Source organism: Pan paniscus, chromosome 8 (assembly GCF_029289425.2).
Source record: "Pan paniscus chromosome 8, NHGRI_mPanPan1-v2.0_pri, whole genome shotgun sequence".
In the NCBI taxonomy this organism is placed as follows: Eukaryota; Metazoa; Chordata; class Mammalia; order Primates; family Hominidae; genus Pan; species Pan paniscus.
Genome location: NC_073257.2, coordinates 13764261 through 13785787, shown reverse-complemented (window position 1 = coordinate 13785787; position 21527 = coordinate 13764261). Strand labels below are relative to the sequence as shown.

General features: G+C 48.7%; 1 protein-coding gene across 2 annotated transcripts in view; it reads left to right on the top strand.

Moving 5' to 3' along the window:
- Positions 1–21527, top strand: part of ADARB2 (adenosine deaminase RNA specific B2 (inactive)) — a 568492-nt gene that overhangs the window by 493421 nt on the left and 53544 nt on the right. For both annotated transcript variants that reach the window (XM_034929862.3, XM_003827767.6), the window contains 2 exons: positions 6894–7062; positions 10993–11144. In XM_034929862.3, the coding sequence (XP_034785753.1) occupies positions 6894–7062; positions 10993–11144 (321 nt within the window). The remainder of the gene's footprint in view (positions 1–6893; positions 7063–10992; positions 11145–21527) is intronic.

The following is a 21527-nucleotide window of genomic DNA, read 5'->3' as shown; positions in this document are numbered from 1 at the left end:
GATCCTCCCACCTCAGTCTCTCGAGTACCCGGGACTACAGGTTCACGCCTCCACACCCAGCTACTTTTTGTATTTTTTGTAGACTTGGGGTCTGGCTATGTTGCCCAGGCTGGTCTCAAACTCCTGGCCTTAAGCAATCCACTGTCCTCAGCCTCCCAAAGTGCTGGGATTACAGGTGTGAACCACTGTGTGCCTGGCCTTAATTTTTTAATATAATTGATTATCACATTTCAGAAATAAGCCCACGTTGCAGGGACGTACTGTAGTGCTCTTTTCCTCTGCTACTTGATGGCTAGTATTTTGTCTAACTGAGGGTCCTCTGTTGTCTGCTTTGTTGTGTAGGCTACGTCAGTATGGCAATGATTTAGGCATTCCATGATAACACACAACCTGAAGGCTTCTCTTGTCTTTATATGCTCCGGAACACTTACAATTGCCTTGAAACCATCTGCTACTTAAAGGTTCAGTCGAATTCTACAAAACTCACTGTGCTTGGTGCTTTGGCGGGGGTGCAGGAGCCCTGCTGTTTGGCCAGCTTTTCCACTTATTCTATAGAAATTCGTATATGTATATTTTCTGTGACTACTTCTCATGTTGTCTTACAGAGTAGTAGTTTTACTCTCAATAGCCATTTATAGGAAAAGAGATCACCAATAGCCACTATGTATGGAGTGATGCTTCTATACAAACTTGCGTTTTATTGGCTTAACAGCATCATTGGAAGGATTGGAGTAAATGCTGTTGGCACCACAGCCGCCCCATCCTGGGCTTCCTGATCTTCTCCTGGCTCCGAGTACCGGCCAGGTGCAGCTCACAGCTGCAGCATCCTCCTGAGAATGGCCCTGGCCACCAGACGCCTGCACGCCTGGGAGCGCCCACAGCTCATTACTGACACGTCGCACGCCCTTGCCTCACACTCCAGAGCTTCCTGTTTGGTCAGCTGGAGACAGGACCTCAGGAGGACTTCCTAAGTCTTTCTGCACCTCCTGCATGCCTGGGAGCACCCACAGCTCATGACTGACACATCGCACACCTTTGCCTTACACTCCAGAGCTTCCTGTTGGGTCAGCTGGACATGGGACCTCAGTACAGCCTCCCCTCGCCTGGCGTCTTTGCTGCCCCATCTTGTCTTCCTGACTTAATAAGCCCCTGCTGGAGCATCCCTGACCCAGCTTCTGCTGCAAGGCGGCCTGGCTTTGGGCACATTTTTACACAAAGCATTGCTCATTGAGTGCAGAGCATTTTTGGTGTCCATACGGCTTGGCATGGCCTCACCCCCATCCCAGCAATCAAGGATCTCCATGTGGGGAACCAGAGCACCGAAAAAGGAGAATGTTAAGACACCTCTGTGCAGGGCTGACACAGCCCCAAATACCACTGGTTTGTACCTGGAGGGTGATGCCCATAAACCAAGGACCCCATTTCTCCCCATAGGTATGAGTGGCCTAGACCTGCCTGTGGCCCCGCCATGGTTGCAGCACCCTCGCGCTGTCCCCTGTGATGGGGGTGTTAAGAAAAGCATGTTTATCTGAATGCTGGTTGGTGCTGTTTCTGTTTTTGACACGTTTTTGCTCACAGTCTTTAACTGCTACTGAGCTCTGTTCTCAACCTCACTACGCTGCCTGATGCCTCATCACCCTCATGGCACCGAGGGGAGAGATGATGACGCCCGCCCTCTCCTTTCCCCCAAATTAAATCGGTCAGCCCCAAATTTGGCCATTCTTCATTAATGGGACGTATCTCAAAATAATAAGAGCTATCTATGACAAACGCACAGCCAATATCATACTGAATGGGCAAAAACTGGAAGCATTCCCTTTGAAAACTGGCACAAGACAGGGATGCCCTCTCTCACCACTCCTATTCAACATAGTGTTGGAAGTTCTGGCCGGGGCAATCAGGCAGGAGAAGGAAATAAAGGTTATTCAATTAGGAAAAGAGAAAGTCAAATTGTCCCTGTTTGCAGATGACATGATTGTATATCTAGAAAACCCCATTGTCTCAGCCCAAAATCTCCTTAAGCTAACAGGCAACTTCAGCAAAGTCTCAGGATACAAAATCAATGTACAAAAATCACAAGCATTCTTATACACCAATAACAGACAAAGAGCCAAATCATGAGTGAACTCCCATTCACAGTTGCTTCAAAGAGAATAAAATACCTAGGAATCCAACTTACAAGGGATGTGAAGGACCTCTTCAAGGAGAACTACAAACCACAGCTCAATGAAATAAAAGAGGATACAAACAAATGGAAGAACATTCCATGCTCATGGGTGGGAAGAATCAATATCAAGAAAATGGCCACACTGCCCAAGGTAATTTATAGATTCAATGCCATCCCCATCAAGCTACCAATGACTTTCTTCATAGAATTGGAAAAAGCTACTTGAAAGTTTATATGGAACCAAAAAAGAGCCCGCATTGCCAAGTCAATCCTAAGCCAAAAGAACAAGGCTGGAGGCATCACACTACCTGACTTCAAATTATACTACAAGGCTACAGTAACCAAAACAGCATGGTACTGGTACCAAAACAGATATAGACTAATGGAACAGAAATAATGCCACATATCTACAACTATCTGATCTTTGACAAACCTGACAGAAACAAGCAATGGGGAAAGGATTCCCTATTTAATAAATGGTGCTGGGAAAACTGGCTAGCCATACGTAGAAAGCTGAAACTGGATCCCTTCCTTACACCTTATACAAAAATTAATTCAAGATGGATTAAAGACTTACATGTTAGACCTAAAACCATAAAAACCCTAGAAGAAAACCTAGGCAATACCATTCAGGACATAGGCATGGGCAAGGACTTCATGTCTAAAACACCAAAAGCAATGGCAACAAAAGACAAAATTGACAAATGGGATCTAATTAAACTAAAGAGCTTCTGCACAGCAAAAGAAACTACCATCAGAGTGAACAGGCAACCTACAAAATGGGAGAAAATTTTCGCAATCTACTCATCTGACAAAGGGCTAATATCCAGAATCTACAATGAACTCCAACAAATTTACAAGAAAAATCAAACAACCCCATGAAAAAGTGGGCGAAGGATATGAACAGACACTTCTCAAAAGAAGACATTTATGCAGCCAAAAAACACATGAAAAAATGCTCATCATCACTGGCCATCAGAGAAATGCAAATCAAAACCACAATGAGATACCATCTCACACCAGTTAGAATGGCCATCATTAAAAAGTCAGGAAACAACAGGTGCTGGAGAGGATGTGGAGAAATAGGAACACTTTTACACTGTTGGTGGGACTGTAAACTAGTTCAACCATTGTGGAAGTCGGTATGGTGATTCCTCAGGGATCTAGAACTAGAAATACCATTTGACCCAGCCATCCCATTACTAAGTATATACCCAAAGGATTATAAATCATGCTGCTATAAAGACACATGCACACGTATGTTTATTGTGGCACTATTCACAATAGCAAAGACTTGGAACCAACCCAAATGTTCATCAGTGATAGACTGGTTTAAGAAAATGTGGTACATATACACCATGGAATACTATGCAGCCATAAAAAATGATGAGTTCATGTCCTTTGTAGGGACATGGATGAAGCTAGATACCATCATTCTCAGCAAACCATCGCAAGGACAAAAAACCAAACACCACATGTCCTCACTCATAGGTGGGAATTGAACAATGAAACACATGCACACAGGAAGGGGAACATCACACACAGGGGCCTGTTGTGGGGTGGGGGAGGGGGGAGGAATAGCATTAGGAGGTATACCTAATGTTAAATGACAAGTTAACAGGTGCAGCATATCAACATGGCACATGTATACATATGTAACTAACCTGCACGTTGTGCACATGTACCCTAAAACTTAAAGTATAATAAAAAAGAAAAATAAAAAATAAAAAATAAGTAAATAAATAAAAATCTTCCTATTTCTCATTTGTAATGTGTGGTACTCAAGCACATTTTCTGGCTTCTTCCTCTCCCTCATCTTCTGTGTAAACTTCCCAAATCCTGTGGATTCGGTCCTTGCTGTGCTCTCTGGGTCCCTCCCACCAATCCACTCCTGAGGGTGCTTCCTAAGTCCTCATGCACCATGTCCAGCCCCAGCCTCCCACCCAGTGTCCTGGCCCCTTCTCTCCTCCTGTGCAACCCAGCACTCACTCATGGGCAACAGTACTGCTGTCCTTCCGGAAAACCCTTTCACAGCTCCCATTGTCTATTGGTGAAGAGCTAGATCTTCAGGGTGGTACTCAAGGCCTCTGTGACTGATTTCCACCCACCTTTGAAGCTTCGCCACTTTCCCACACACATCTCCCACGGGCTCCAACGGCCCGCAGAATACGCAGATTATGCAGAATACGCCTGTGCCCTTTCCCATCCGTGCCTCTTGCCACCATGCCCACTCTGCCTAGGACGCCTCCTCCCGCCACCTGTGCAGAAGCTCCCTGGGTGTGAGTCTGTCTCTCCCTTTTCCTCCCTCGCTGTCATGCTGGTGACATTCCATGTACAGCACTTCCGCGACATTTCTCATACGACGTCTCATGCTGCAGCCGTTTCTGACCGCGTCATCTCCCTCGGTCCAGGCTTCGCGTCTCCTGTGTTGGGAACGTGGTGCTGGCGGTGGGGGTGAGAATCATGAAAACTGAATATGCAAACAGTGCACTTCTTGGGCCACGTAATTGTGCTGAGTGTGGCAGAGTCTGGAGCCAAACGGAGCTGGGAATCAATGAGGGGTAAAGGGAAAGCAGTTGCTTTTTTCTACAGCTCCAATTTCCACGGAATCCAAAGAGGAGGAGCAGGCCGGGGCCTCACAGGCCACAGCACCTATTCCTGAAGAGTTGTCCGTTTCCACCAGAGACTGCATGTGCACCAGTCGTGAACACTGAAACTTGTTAGGAATCGTTATAAATGTGTTTCCCATTTCTCTAAATACCTGCTTTAACGAAGCTGGAACCTGAGGGGTGGTTTCTGCATCGCGATGTCAACCTTGTGAACCATTTCTCAACAGTCCACATGTCACTGACGGCCTGAGTGAGATGGTGGCTCCCCACCCCCGGCAGAGTCAGTAGCAGCTGCCCACCCCGGCTCCCTGTAGCCTTAGATCCTGGTCCCATCTGCTCGTCAACTTCTGGGAGCCCCGCTAGGGGGCAGCCCCCGCACCCAGGATGGCTGAGAGAGGAGGAGGCCTGGACCTGGAACCCGGCAGCTGCTCACGAGCTTTCCCGGGGGAGGAACCTCAGGGCGGCTGGTCGTGTCCTGTTCTGATTAAAGCGGCGTGGGGAAGTCTGGTCACTTCCTGAGCTCAGGAGCAGTCCCGTCCCACCAGGGAGGGGGCAGTGGGTAGACAAACAGGACCAGGACCATGGAGTTCTCTTCGGGCACAGAAACAGGGGCTGCTGGGAGAAGCTGGGATGAGCGGAGAGAGCAGTGGACATGGGCAGGAGGCGGGGGCTGTGCTAGACCGCTTTGCCTGGAAGGAAGGAGACTGGACAGACAGACCCCAGCTGCAGAGCCATGGGGGCAAGGATGCTGCTGGGCCTCTGCAGGGTACTTCCCCAGTGCTCGGTCCCTCCCGGCCCCGAATTCTCCCTGGCTGTCACTGGTAGCTGCTGACACCACCCTTTTATCTCACGAAGAAAGATCCCGCGGTGAGGCCCAGAGAGGGCAGATGCCCTCAGGGCTCAAGAACTAAGTTCTCAGGGGAGAAAAAGTCACATCAGAGGAACAAGTGTGTGAGAAGCGAGAAGCGCTCATGACCAGCCAGCACTGTTTGCCATGGGGAAGTCGATTTTATTTAAGATGGGAGGGAGGCCTGCTTCTGGCGTGACATTAATTTGTGTGTCACCTCTTCCAAGAAATGGTCCGGACTTGTATTTACCAGGTAACTCTGTGGACGTGGCCGCGGTCAGCGGCTAACGAGTCTCCGTGCTGCCCTCCCTTGGCCTGCGATCCGGGCCCAGCCAGTGGCTGTCACATCCCAAGGCTCCTGGGCACCCGCAACATTCCTGCCACCTCCAGCCGAAGGGCCTGGATGATGGATTTGTTATTGGATTGGCAACACTGACCCGTCTAATGACACGGACTCCCTAGGGAGCCCTTGCTTGGAGTATTTGGTAGAAATTCTGACTCGTGTCCTCAAGGAATTCACCATCTAAGTGCAGAGAAAATACACATCCACACAGACCTGTTAGAGCAGAGCAAACATTGGCTTGTGTCTTCCAGCTTCTCCTCCTTAAACAAAGTGATGAATATTATACTTTAAGGACATTACGTTGGGGGTTGTTTTTGAGGTTTCTTTGTTGTTTGTTTTCAGTCCCTGAAGAGAGTATCATTTTTGTGGATGGGGTTCCTTTGACTATGGTTAAAATGACACATCCAGCCTCCTTTCTGTGTTAGTATGACAGGTTCATCAGCTCCTGTCCTGTGTTTCTGTGTTAGGGTGAAGGGTTCATCAGCTCCTGTCCTGCCCTGATCCCGTTGGAGGACAGGAGAAAGCACAAAGGTGGTTAGAGGTTGGGCAGGAAGCCCAGGCCGCAGCTAGCACTGCTCCCACTCACAGGGGACCTGGGACTCAGGTGGAGAAAACTGCCCTGGTAGTAAGTTTGACCTCAAAACTCTGCTCCTATGGTGCCTAAGGAGCATTTCAGCAACCTTAAGGATAGCAGAGGCACTCTGAGCGCTGTCTCAGGCCACCATGAAGTAGATGGGAATCCCTCAGGCGGGCGGTCACCCGTGACAGCCTGGAGCACACAGAAGCCTCGCTTCCCAGCTCTCAAAACGCAGTGTTTCCAAGGTTTCCTAACCCAGGGAAACCGCTGTTGTGAGACCCTGAAAAGACCGAGGAGGAGGGAGACGGGGGCCGTGGGCTGCGCTGCTCTGATGCTATCTGTGTCCCCAGGCCTGGATGCTCGGCAGGCGCAGGTCGTAGCCCTGTCCTCGGGGACCAAGTGCATCAGCGGCGAGCACCTCAGTGACCAGGGGCTGGTGGTGAATGACTGCCACGCGGAGGTCGTGGCCCGGCGGGCGTTCCTGTACTTCCTCTACACGCAGCTGGAGCTGCACCTGAGGTGAGCGGCTGGGGACAGGCTCCAGGGAAGGCGGACGCCGCGGCTGGGGGCTGCCAGGGAGCAGATGGGGCCCCATGCCTGGCTCAGAACACGCTTCCCTCTATCCTGGCACAGGGTGAGCCAGGAAGCATCCCTTTTTATTCAGACTAGAGACATCCCTGGCACACCAATAAAGCCGCCGTGTGGGCTGGGAAGATGCTAAAATTCCAGGCTTCCTCCTTACTCCAGGTTTCCCTCCAGAAAACACCTTTGCAGCCCTCGTCCTTCTGGGCAAGGCCACCCTCTCCTGGCCTCGGTTCCCCATGCCCCCCACATTCCTGCACTGCCCCTTTTCCGCCATTGCCCTCAGAGAATGTGAGTGCAGTGCCCAAGGGGTGGCTTGGAGACGCGCTGTCTTCTTGCCTCCTGTGCCAAGTACATGTGAAGAGGCCGCTGAGGCCCTGAGAACTGTGCCCCAGTATTGGGATTCCCGGGGTTCCCTGGCCTGCTCTGGCCATCAGGCATTGGTGGCTGTCATGGGGCAGCCTCCTGTCCCTGAGACACTTTAGAGAGGAGCAAAACCCAGGTGGTTTGCAGCACGTGGCCTCCGCGACACACCCCCAGGCTGGGCCGTTCAGTCCCAAGGGCTCACTGTGGGTTCCTCTCCTGAAACGCTCCCTCCTGTGTCTCCTGTCTACTCTTTCACATCCCTTGAAGCCATCTGCGTTCCTCAAATCTACGAGTAATGGGACCTTGGGGGGCTTTGGCAAGGGTCATCTCCATGCCCATTAGCTGTGCAAAAGCCACACAAAAGGAGAAAGGCCCACGTGTAGCCCTAAGCAGACGCTGCTGAAAACAACACCTTAACACACTCAGCTCTTTTTTTTTTTTTTTTTTTTTTTTGAGATGGAGTCTTGCTCTGTCGCCCAGGCTGGAGTGCAATGGCATTATCTTGGCTCACTGCAACCTCTGCCTCCCGGGTTGAAGCAATTCTCCCACCTCAACCTCCTGAGTAGCTGGGTCTACAGGCATTCACCACCACACGTGGCTAATTTTTGTATTTTTAGTAGAGACAGGGTTTCATCACGTTGGCTAGACTGCTCTCAAACTCCTGACCTCAAGTGGTCCACCTGTCTCGGCCTCCCAAAGTGCTGAGATTACAGGCATGAGCCACCGTGCTCAGCCCACACTCAGCTCATTCTTATCTGAGCCTCTGAGCAGGGAGCCACAGGTTGAACCCATCCCTCAGTTCCCTGAGGCCTGCGGGGTGCGGCAGGAGTTGGATATGGGGGAACAGAAATATCTCAGAATGTAGGGAAGGATTTCTCCTAAATGCCCACCTGCTCAACTAGGACTATCTCCAAGATCCCTCGCTCTTGTTTGTGTCAGAGAAGGCAACTAGATCAACATTTACCAGGAGCTGGTTACATGCTTGGTGCTGTGCCACCAGCTGGGGGGTCCACAGACAGGTACACCCGACGCCTGCCCTGCATGGGGAACCAGCACAGGGGAGGGGGGGGTCCAGGGCAGCCACGTGGCTGACAGGCCCTGTGCCGGGGCCCAGGCTTGGGACACATTTGCCAAGGGTCCTGGGGGAGGCAGCCGGGGCAGTGGGGGACGGTGGCTGTGGGCAGAGTGCAGGCACAGAGGTAGGAAGGCTGCTGGATGCCACAAGGGCTTCCTGTGGAGAAAATGTCTGTTCTATTGCCTGTGTGATCTCAGGGCCCCACAGAACACAATCCATCACCCATGGGGCAGAACGTGTGAAAACAGCAAGACCGGCAGAAGGTAGATGGCCAGAAAGCAGGGGAATAAACACCGGGACACAGGGAATAAACACCAGGAGGCAGAGGGGAGTAAACACCGGGATGCAGGGAATAAACACCAGCAGTCAGGGAATAAACACAGGGAAGCAGGGAGTAAACACCGGGACGCAGGGAATAAACACCGGGAGGCAGGGAATAAACACCGGGAGGCAGGGAATAAACACCGGGAGGCAGGGAATAAACACCGGGAGGCAGGGAATAAACACCGGGAGGCAGGGAATAAACACCGGGACACAGGGAATAAACACCAGGAGGCAGGGAATAAACACAGGGAAGCAGAGAGTAAACACCGGGACGCAGGAGAATAAACACCGGGAGGCAGGGAATAAACACCAGGAGGCAGAGGGGAGTAAACACCGGGATGCAGGGAATAAACACCAGCAGTCAGGGAATAAACACAGGGAAGCAGGGAGTAAACACCGGGACGCAGGGGAATAAACACCGGGAGGCAGGGAATAAACACCAGCAGTCAGGGAATAAACACAGGGAAGCAGGGAGTAAACACCGGGAAGCAGGGAATAAACACCGAAGAAGGAAATGCAGGCATGTTCGTTCAGCGCCCACTCCGATGGGGCAGAGGTGGGGCTGCTCAGCTCCAGCTTCACAGCTGGTGGGAGTTTTCCAACAGGCAAATCATTCACCATCAGAGAGGCTGGGACCTCTCCCGCCCCACCTGGGTCATGGCCGGATGCAGAAGGAAAGCCGTTTCGCCACGGCTCTCCACTCCCACCTGTGCTGGTGATGGAGCCCAGGCCTTCCTACAGCTCTTTTCCTCCTTTTAATCACACACAAGCTGCCCACTCAGGCTACGTCAAACCGACAGTCCACTGTGAGGTATGGCCATGAGCAGCACTGGCAAATCCACAGAATCACAGGTGTGTAGACAGATAGATGTGGGCGAACAGCAATGGGAAAAAATGGCTTGGTAAAAGATCATGGTGGGGCCCAGTGTGGTGGCTCTCGCCTGTAATCCCAGCTCTGTGGGGGGCCAAGGCAGGTGGATCACCTCAAGTCAGGAGTTCAAGACCAGCCTGGCCAACATGGCAAAACCATCTCTACTAAAAATACAAAAATTAGCTGGGTATGGTGGCATGCACCTGTAATCCCAACTACTCAGGAGGCTGAGGCAGGAGAATCATTTGAACCCAGGAGGCAGAGGTTGCTGTGAGCCAAGATTGCACCACTGCACTGCAGCCTGGGACAAAGCGAGACTCCGTCACACACACACACACACAAAAAAAAAATCATGGTCGCTCGCACCTGTAATCCCAGCACTTTCGGAGCCTGGGGCAAGTGGATCGCTTGAGCTCAGAAGTTCCAGACCACTCGGGGCAACAAAGCAAGACCCTGTCTCTAAAAAAAAGTAAATAAATTAGCCTCGCATGGTGGTGTGCACCTGTAGTCCCAGCTACTCGGGAGGCTGAGGCAGGAGGATCACTTGAGCCCAGGAAGCTGAGGCTACAGTGAGCCGTGATCACGCTACTGCACTCCAGCATGAGCAGCAACAGAGCAAGACCTTATCTTTAGAAAAGAATAATAATAACCCTGACAGGTAAATGTCGAGGCGGGGGTAAGAAAGCAGGGTTTCTGCCAGTCATGTTCGCATTCACGTAGTTTCATTGCTGCCTATTCTAGAAGTGTTGGTACAGGGGAAAGACACACTATGGGGTGTGAAGGAGGAGAAACTTGGGGGCCAGGCGCAGCGGCTCACACCTGTAATCCCAGCACTTTGGGAGACTGAGGTGGGTGGATCACCTGAGGCTGGGAGTTCAAGACAAACCTGGCCAACATGGCGAAACCCCGTATCTACTAAAAATACAAAAATGATACTAGGCGTGGTGGCGCATGCCTGTAATCCCAGCTACTCGGGAGGCTGAGTATCGCTTGATACTCAAGGCAGAAGAATTGCTTGAACTCAGTGGGTGGAGGTTGCAGTGAGCCAAGATCGCACCATTGCACTCCAGCCTGGGCAACAGAACAAGACTCCGTCTCAAAAAAAAAAAAGGAAAAATATAAAGGAAAACTTGGGGAACAACTCTACAAAACAGGACTCAAGCGTTCACCTGGTTGGAACATTTCTGGTTTGGTTTGTGATAAATGACCCCAAACCTCTTTGTGACCCTAGCAAGCGGCGCGAGGACTCAGAGCGATCGATATTCGTGCGGTTAAAAGAAGGTGGCTACCGGCTGCGAGAAAACATCCTCTTCCATCTCTACGTGAGCACCTCCCCCTGTGGAGACGCAAGACTCCACTCTCCCTACGAGATCACCACAGACCGTAAGAGACCATGCTTTTACCTTCTGTAGGCCAACAGCCCCCAGCTCCCTCTATCTGGGACTCTGTCCTGGGCTTTCACAGCCCAGTGCGGGGGCGCAGTGTGTGGGGCCCTTGGGTACTGGAAGGGGATTGCGTCTACAATTAGTGGGATAACCATGCCTCCAAAATCTTAGTCTGAAATGCTCAAGTGATTGGCAGAAGAGTAGTCTGAGGCCTAAAATTAGCTACCTAATTTCCATAGTTCTCTGCTTTAATAACTCAGACAATCCCTGTGTCCTGGGCTGGGAAAATGGAATGAAGGGAAGGCCAGTGAGAGTTACGCAGGCTAGGAGCAAATTCCAACTGGCTCTGCTTGCCTTTGCTCACAGCGTTGGGGAGGAAAAAAGCTCAGCTTTTGCAACCAAGCCAGGGATGAGTGATTCCCTGCAAAGGGGTTTCCCCAGGTGAACTATAAAGTTCCACTGCAAACCCGCCCTGTGAGCATTTATCAGTGGAGGTGAGACAGAACGCATCCACGCAGCCCCTGCCCCTCTGTCCTCTCCATCAGCAAAGGGCAGTGATGCTGCGATTGCCAGGGTCGGAGGGCACGGCATGGGGCAGGGTGGGGCTCTCCCTTGAAGCCACCCTTGACATCAGCAACTCCATGATAAAAGAAAAGGTGCTTCAGGGAAACTCCTCTCTTTCATTTTAATGATGAAATCCTATTGCTTAGTGCTATCTGCATATGTCACACACATATATGTATATACCACATACACCACACTCACACCACATACACCACACACACACCACATATACCACACATGTATACCACACACCACACACAACACACACACCACATACACTACACGCATACCACATATACCACACAGACCACATACACCACACACATCATATAACACAAACACATACCATATACCACATGCATACCACACACACCACACATAGCACATACACCACACACACCACATATACCACACACATCACACACATAGCACACATACCATATATACCACATACATATCATGTACACTACACGCATGCCATATATGCCACACATGCATACCACACACAGTGCACACACATACCACATATGCCACACACATGCCACAAGCACATGCATACCACACACACCACAGACCACATACACCACACATAGCATATACAACACACATGTATACCACATATACCACATGCATATCACATACACCACACACACATTCACATGCTCCCACACCCTTTCCAGAAGCAGCTCCAGGCAGATCTTTGAATGCAGGCAATGCATGTGGTGTATGTGGTGTGTGTGCTATGTGTGCGGTGTGTGTGTGGTGTATGTGATATGTGTATGATGAGGGGTCCAGTCCTGATGAGGGAGGAAATCTCTGGTAGACATACATGGACAGCACACAGCTATTAAGGCTTGGCTTTGGCCTGACTCTCCTCCGGTGGAAGGCTACATGGTGTTTTAATTACCAAGGTAAGGAAAATTAAGCATTTTTGTAATGCCCTGCTGTTGTCAGGCTTGTCATGCAGCCTCCACCAAAGACAAGAAGGTGTGGGGAAAATGGTGTCTTTAATCTCACATGAGCTTAGCCTGATTCTGCAGTCCTCACATGGGATGCTGGCCCAGAAACATTCCTCCTCCTTTTTGCAGACTTCCCTCCAGCCCCACTGCTTTCCCTTTGGGATGGCTGGATACGGTTCTCTGTAAGTGGATCCTCTGGGATGGCTGGATACGGTTCTCTGTAAGTGGATCCTCTGGGATGGCTGGATAGGGTTCTCTGTAAGTGGATCCTTTGGGATGGCTGGATACGGTTCTCTGTAAGTGGATCCTCTGGGATGGCTGGATAGGGTTCTCTGTAAGTGGATCCTCTGGGATGGCTGGATAGGGTTCTCTGTAAGTGAATTTGGGTAGTATTTCCACACCCTTTGGAAATTAAATGAGAGAATCCCGCCAAACTGGGAATGAAGAAAAGGAAGCCTGTTCAACATCAGGGACTTTTAAAGGAACTTCCTGCAGTAGGGAGAGAGAGGCAGGGGCGGCCTGAGTACCTGAGAAGTGGACACAGCCCTCCCCAGAGGGAAGGGAGCCCAGTGTGGCCCCACAAGACCACACAGGGCACCCCCCACTACCAGGCCAACTCAGGAACAGAGAGACAGAAAAACCACCAGGAGTGGCTTCATTTTCACTGGACATATTCAGCAAGCCAGAGCTACATGATACCAGCTCACCCTATAAAACTGTGAAATCCGGTACACTGCACAGCTATTGGGAATTTTGTGAAATCTGGTCCATTGGACAGCTACTGGGAATTATCTTTCCATTCTTCTTTAAAGGGTTGGCATCGTAAAGACCCAGCTAGAAACCCTCAGAATTGAGAGGAAAAGTCCCGCCAAATGCTTGGGGTTGGCACTAAGTTATCCAGCCTCTTCCTTGGCTAATGTGTCCCTGGTGGGAGTTGGGAGAGGGCTGAGTGAGAACAGCAGGAGGCTTGTCCACGCCTGAGACCCCGTGGTCTCCCCAGGGGACAGTTCTAGTCTACTGGGCCTCCCACGTCTCTGTACATCGATCACCAACTGCAGCCTCTCCAGCCAGCCCTCACTTTCTACTGCAGTGTCTGTGCTTTAGAAAAACAAATACGTTCTCCGAGGCACCCTGAGGTTCACTTCCAGACACAGATGTCTTTTATTTCATGGTGCTTGTAAGAAGTGGCAGGTGCTGGGAGGAGAAAAAATAAAGCATTTTTCTCACATTTTTGCAGCAGATATGCCAGGCAAAATTGAGAAACTCCTGCCTGTGCTGTGCCTCTGCATTGGGCTGGTGCCACTCCTCCGCTCTCCCATCTGGAGAGCGTGGAGAAGGAAGGTACTTGGTGAACTCTCCTATAACAGGGACTCATCTGCCAAAGTCACTCAGTAAAGGCAGGAGAACTCAAGTTCCTGCTGTTCTCTGCTTGGAAGGACCCTTCAGAGAGCTGGCTCTGCATCCTTTGAATTGCCTGAGGAAGGCAGAGACCTTCAGGAACAACTCCTGCCATTTCCCCTGCAGAGAGATGCTTTAAGCTCCTTTACAATAAGAGGCAGGGGTCTCCACGTCGCTAACTCAGGCGGTGTATGTCTTTGTTACCCTTTAAAGAGGGTTGGACCATGGATAAGGGGATGCCAGTGGCCAGGCTTTTGCTGTGAGGGGCTCTTCCAGGGCTAGCCAAGGGCAGTGTCGATGGTGACAAGCCCCCAAAGGAAAGGCTGGCGGCGGGAGCTGGACACATCCAGTTTGCACTGTTCCAAGAGGTCTGCAGCTGGCACTGCCTCCCTCCTATGGATTAACCCTGCAGAAACCCAGCTGCACTGCCCCTCCAATTCAGAGGCCCACATTCCCGAAAGAAGCCCAGGGAACAAAGGAAGCCCTGAGGGCCATGATGTTATTCTCACAAATGCAGAGGCCTCAGAGTGCAGAGAGCTCAGTCTCCTCCACTGAGACCTTTGCTGGGGGCCAGAGGAGCTCATCTGAAACCGAAGGAGACTCTGAACAGAGGTTTCAGTCTTCTCAAGTGCTCTCTGCCTCTGGCCCCTTCTGGACCTGCCATGTCTCCTCTCACCAGCACAGTGCTTGGTCCTGGTCACTTGAGCTCATCCCTTCCTCAGTCTCCCCTTTGGCCTGCATCGAGCGATTGTGCATCTCCACAGTGGCCACGCCTGCTAACCTCTCTCTCAACTGTGCCAGACTTCTCCCTTTCTCACACATATATACCCACACATACACACACACACACACACACACATAAGCACATGTGCACAAAAACATACATAAGTACATGTACACACACACATACATAAGCACATGCGCACACATACATAAGCACATATGTGCACACACATAATCACGTGCACATACAAGCACAAGTGCACACATGAACATGCATACATAAGCACATATGTGCACACACACATATGCACATGTGCACACAGACATAAGCACATGTGCATGCAAACACATGTACATAAGCACGTGTGCACAAACACACATGCATAAGCATATGTGCACACACAAGCACACAACACGTATCTGATGCATCAGATGTATCAATATAACTATGACGTGATTAAGTCAAAAAGAAGTTTGGTGCCCAAGATTGTTCCCCCTTCTTTTAAAAATGAAGGAACACAGAGTAGGGCATAAGAAAAAATTTCTGTAGATAGGTTTAAATAATCATGACAGTAAGTATCATGTAACCAAAGGCCCAGGAGAGAAGCGAGTCTGACTTGGGGTTTCTAGGAGCACACTTCTGACTCTCTGGTGGCTGCTGAGCAGCTGGCTCCCGGCAGCAACCTGCTCCAACAGCTCAGCAGGACCAGGAATTCCCCAAGCTCCAACCACCCAAGGCCCAGGCTCAGGGGCTCCAAGTCTTAGACACAACACAAGCGCCCTGGAGTTGCCATCAAGCCCCACTTTCCTGGGATGCATGTGGCTCGAGAAATTCTAGATGTCCCCATGTTATTTTTCCCCTCAAAAACATTTGTCTAGATCATAAATTCCCCATTCCTGGAGGCCTTAGACATGGTATCCATGCCAACTGGTCTCAGGTATTTTGGGAGCTGTGTCACCTGCTAGCTTCGGAAGGCATTCAAGTTTGTTGTTTCCAGCTCTGGCTTATCTATCAGGGTCCCAGGCCAGTGTTTACCAATGCAGCTCACCCCATGCACTCTGGCCGAGATTCTGATGCATTCGGGGCAGAGGGGCATCCAAGACTCTAGTTTTCTGAGCACAGGTCGGGTTTTGAGCCAGCAGGTTTGAACTCCTTAAATCATCTCTTCAGACTGGGCATTTGTTTCCTTGCTGGCTTTGTAGAAAGCGCTTGGAGGCATGGATGGCCTGGTAGCCTGCCTGTCTGCAGAGGCCAGGCAGAGCTTATGGCCGGACTCCCCGCTCTGTGGCATCACAGGCAGGAATGAAAAGTGTTCGTCATGCATCGCATGCGACCGAGGGGAAAGCTGCTTTCGCGACAGAGACCGCGGACTCAGTCTTCAATGTCATGTGACCCAGGGCTACTCCATTCATCTCAGGCGACTCCAAACTGCCACATCTGTGGCTTTCCCCTGGACCTAGAGGGGCCAGGTCAGTTAAGGCAGGGACAAATGCCTGAAAGATATTTATTCCCGCACCAGGAGAACATGCTGTGTGTGTCTATGTTAGAGTCAGGGTTCCAATGACTGCTCTCAGCGCAGACTCACGAGGGCGATGGGTCCTTTAGTGGCCCTGGGAGGCCTGGGCTAGAACTCAGGCAGTTCTGAAAGAGCCCAGATGGAGCAGAAGATGAGGGTCTCTGTACATCACTGTGGTTGAGCAGCTCCTCTCCTCCCAACCCACCAACCACCTGCCTGCAAATTCTTCTTTCTTGGCATGGTTTTTAAATAACCTGGTAAACTCAGTTCTTACAGCCATTTTCTGAGAACTTAGCAGCTTAAATTCTCCAGTCCATGTCCAGAAAATGCCAAGAAAAATAGATTATGTCATATATTTACCTACAAGTTCATGCTATGAGCCTAGTACGTTTGTTCTAAGCCAATTCCATTCAACGATTAGAAAGGTAGTTGAAGAGATTTAACCAAAATCCCATAGGAAGTCAGGGAATACAAAATACAGTTCCTTAAATTCCTGCTTCAGATTTTCCCATTGAGTTACAGAAATATGCAAAATATGATAATATCTGTGCATTGTAGGATAATGAATTTTAATGGCCTTATAATCCAGCATCATCACTATCATCATCATCATCAATCAAATATGGCAAAGTGCACCCACATGGCCACATGGTAACTACTGTGGATATTATTATTACAATGAATACTAGGTTGCTTCACAGGCAGACTTTCTGGGATATGCCTTTTGAAGACAGTTTGAAAATCTAAAATTTATTTGGTGTTTAAAAATATTTTCTTCTTTTCTCATGCCTGTGGTTTGTTTCATTTTTGGTGCTCTCTCTCCCCCTTGTGATTGTAGCAACCATGCATCACTTTTTAGATAAATCTTTAGCTCCCCAGGGGACAAACCTCTTGTTGTTTGTCTCCAATTCCTTTTGATTCTCCCCTAAAAATAAAAGATTCACTTGAACAATTTTCTAAAGCACATCCTCATTTAGAAATGAGGATCTAGGGGGAGGAGCCAAGATGGCCGAATAGGAACAGCTCCGGTCTACAGCTCCCAGCGTGAGCGACAAAGAAGACAGGTGATTTCTGCATTTCCAACTGAGGTACCGGGTTCATCTCACTGGGGAGTGCCAGACAGTAGGTGCAGGACAGTGGGTGCAGTGCACCGTGCTTGAGCTGAAACAGGGCAAGGCATCGCCTCACCCAGGAAGCGCAAGGGGTCATGGAATTCCCTTTCCTAGTCAAAGAAAGGGGTGACAGCACCTGGAAAATCGGGTCACTCCCACCCTAATTCTGCGCTTTTCCAACAGGCTTAAAAAATGGCATACCAGGAAATTATATCCCACACCTGGCTTGGAGGGTCCTACACCCACGGAGTCTCACTGATTGCTAGCACAGCAGTCCGAGATCAAACTGCAAGGTGGCAGTGAGGCTGGGGGAGGGGCGCCAGCCATTGCCGAGTTAGTTGTTTGATTAGGTAAACAAAGCAGCCAGGAAGCTCAAACTGGGTGGAGCCCACCACAGCTTAAGGAGGCCTGTCTGCCTCTGTAGGCTCCACCTCTGGGGGCAGGGCACAGACAAACAAAAAGACAGCAGTAACCTCTACAGACTTAAATGTCCCTCTCCGACAGCTTTGAAGAGAGCAGTGGTTCTCCCATCATGCAGCTTGAGAGCTGAGATTGGGCGGACTGCCTCCTCAAGTGGGTCCCTGACCCCCGAGTAGCCTAACTGGGAGGCACCCCCCAGTAGAGGCAGACTGACACCTCACACAGCCGGGTACTCCCCTGAGACAAAACTTCCAGAGGAACGATCAGGCAGCGGCATCTGTGGTTCACCAATATCTGCTGTTCTGCAGCCACCGCTGCAGATACCCAGGCAAACAGGGTCTGGAGTGGACCTCTAGCAAACTCCAACAGACCTGCAGCTGAGGGTCCTGACTGTTAGAAGGAAAACTAACAAACAGAAAGGACATCCACACCAAAAACCCATCTGTACATCACCATCATCAAAGACCAAAGGTAGATAAAAGTACAAAGATGAGAAAAAAAAACAGAGCAGAAAAACTGCAAACTCTAAAAATCAGAGCACCTCTCCTCCTCCAAAGGAATGCAGCGCCTCACCAGCAATGGAACAAAGCTGGATGGAGAATGACTTTGATGAGTTGAGAGAAGAAGGCTTCAGACGATCAAACTTCTCTGAGCTACAGGAGGAAATTCGAACCAATGGCAAAGAAGTTAAAAGTTTTGAAAAAAAATTAGACGAATGGATGACTAGAATAACCAATGCAGAGAAGTCCTTAAAGGACCTGATGGAGCTGAAAATCAAGGCGCGAGAGCTAAATGACAAATGCAGAAGCCTCAGTAGCTGATGCGATCAACTGGAAGAAAGGGTATCAGTGATGGAAGATCAAATGAATGAAATGAATCAAGAAGAGAAGTTTAGAGAAAAAAGAATAAAAAGAAATGAAGCAAGCCTCCAAGAAATATGGGACTATGTGGAAAGACCAAATCTACATCTGATTGGTGTACCTGAAAGTGACGGGGAGAATGGAACCAAGTTGGAAAACACTCTGCAGGATATTATCCAGGAGAACTTCCCCAATCTAGCAAAGCAGGCCAACATTCAAATTCAGGAAATACAGAGAACGCCACAAAGATACTCCTCGAGAAGAGCAGCTCCAAGACACATAATTGTCAGATTCACCAAAGTTGAAATGAAGGAAAAAATGTTAAGGGCAGCCAGAGAGAAAGGTCGGGTTACCCACAAAGGGAAGCCCATCAGACTAACAGCTGGTCTCTTGGCAGAAACTCTACAAGCCAGAAGAGAGTGGGGACCAATATTCAACATTCTTAAAGAAAAGAATTTTAACCCAGAATTTCATATCCAGCCAAACTAAGCTTCATAAGTGAAGGAGAAATAAAATACTTTACAGACAAGCAAATGCTGAGAGATTTTGTCACCACCAGGCCTGCCCTACAAGAACTCCTGAAGGAAGCACTAAACATGGAAAGGAACAACCGGTACCAGCCGCTGCAAAATCATGCCAAAATGTAAAGACCATCAAGGCTAGGAAGAAACTGCATCAACTAACGAGCAAAATAACCAGCTAACATCATAATGACAGGATCAAATTGACACATAACAATATTAACTTTAAATGTAAATGGGCTAAATGCTCCAACGAAAGGACAGACTGGCAAACTGGATAGAGTCAAGACCCATCAATGTGCTGTATTCAGGAAACCCATCTCACGTGCAGGGACACACATAGGCTCAAAATAAAGGGATGGAGGAAGATCTACCAAGCAAATGGAAAACAAAAAAAGGCAGGGGTTGCAATCCTAGTCTCTGATAAAACAGACTTTAAACCAATAAAGATCAAAAGAGACAAAGAAGTCCATTACATAATGGTAAAGGGATCAATTCAACAAGAAGAGCTAACTATCCTAAATATATATGCACCCAATACAGGAGCACCCAGATTCATAAAGCAAGTCCTTAGTGACCTACAAAGACACTTAAGACTCCCACACAATAATAATGGGAGACTTTAACACCCCACTGTCAACATTAGACAGATCAACGAGACAGAAAGTTAACAAGGATACCCAGGAATTTAACTCAGCTCTGCACCAAGTGGAGCTAATAGACATCTACAGAACTCTCTACCCCAAATCAACAGAATATACATTCTTTTTAGCACCACACCACACCTACTCCAAAACTGACCACATAATTGGAAGTAAAGCACTCCTCAGCAAATGTAAAAGAACAGAAATTATAACAAACTGTCTCTCAGACCACAGTGCAATCAAACTAGAAAGAAACTCACTCAAAACTGCTCAACTACATGGAAACTGAACAACCTGCTCCTGAATGACTACTGGGTATATAACGAAATGAAGGCAGAAATAAAGATGTTCTTTGAAACCAATGAGAACAAAGACACAACATACCAGAATCTCTGGAACACATTCAAAGCAGTGTGTAGAGGGAAATTTATAGCACTAAATGCCCACAAGAGAAAGCAGGAAAGATCTAAAATTGACACCCTAACATCACAATTAAAAGAACTAGAAAAGCAAGAGCAAACACATTCAAAAGCTAGCAGAAGGCAAGAAATAACTAAGATCAGAGCAGAACTGAAGGAAATAGAGACACAAAAAACCCTTCAAAAAATTAATGAATCCAGGAGCTGTTTTTTGAAAAGATCAACAAAATGTGATAGACCACTAGCAATACTAATAAAGAAGAAAAGAGAGAAGAATCAAATAGATGCAATAAAAAATGATAAAGGGGATATCACCACCAATCCCACAGAAATACAAACTACCATCAGAGAATACTACAAACACCTCTACGCAAATAAACTAGAAAATCTAGAAGAAATGGATAAATTCCTCGACACATACATCCTCCCAAGACTAAACCAGGAAGAAGCTGGATCTCTGAATATACCAATAACAGGCTCTGAAATTGAGGCAATGATCAACAGCTTACCAACCAAAAAAAGTCCAGGACCAGATGGGTTCACAGCCGAATTCTACCAGAGGTACAAAGAGGAGCTGGTACCATTCCTTCTGAAACTATTCCAGTCAATAGAAAAAGAGGGAATCCTCCCTAACTCATTTTAGGAGGCCAGCATCATCCTGATACCAAAGCCTGGCAGAGACACAACAAAAAAAGAGAATTTTAGACCAATATCCTTGATGAACATTGATGCAAAAATTCTCAATAAAATACGGGCAAACCGAATCCAGCAGCACATCAAAAAGCTCATCCACCACGATCAAGTGGGCTTCATCCCTGGGATGCAAGGCTGGTTCAACATACGAAAATCAATAAACGTAATCCAGCATATAAACAGAACCAAAGGCAAAAACCACATGATTATCTCAATAGATGCAGAAAAGGCCTTTGACAAAATTCAACAACCCTTCATGCTAAAAACTCTCAATAAATTAGGTATTGATGGGACATATCTGAAAATAATAAGAGCTATCTATGACAAACCCACAGCCAATATCATACTGAATGGGCAAAAACTGGAAGCATTCCCTTTGAAAACTGGCACAAGACAGTGAGAGGGATGCCCTCTCTCACCACTCCTATTCAACATAGTGTTGGAAGTTCTGGCCAGGGCAATCAGGCAAGAGAAGGAAATAAAGGTTATCCAATTAGAAAAAGAGGAAGTCAAATTGTCCCTGTTTGCAGAAGACATGATTGTATATCTAG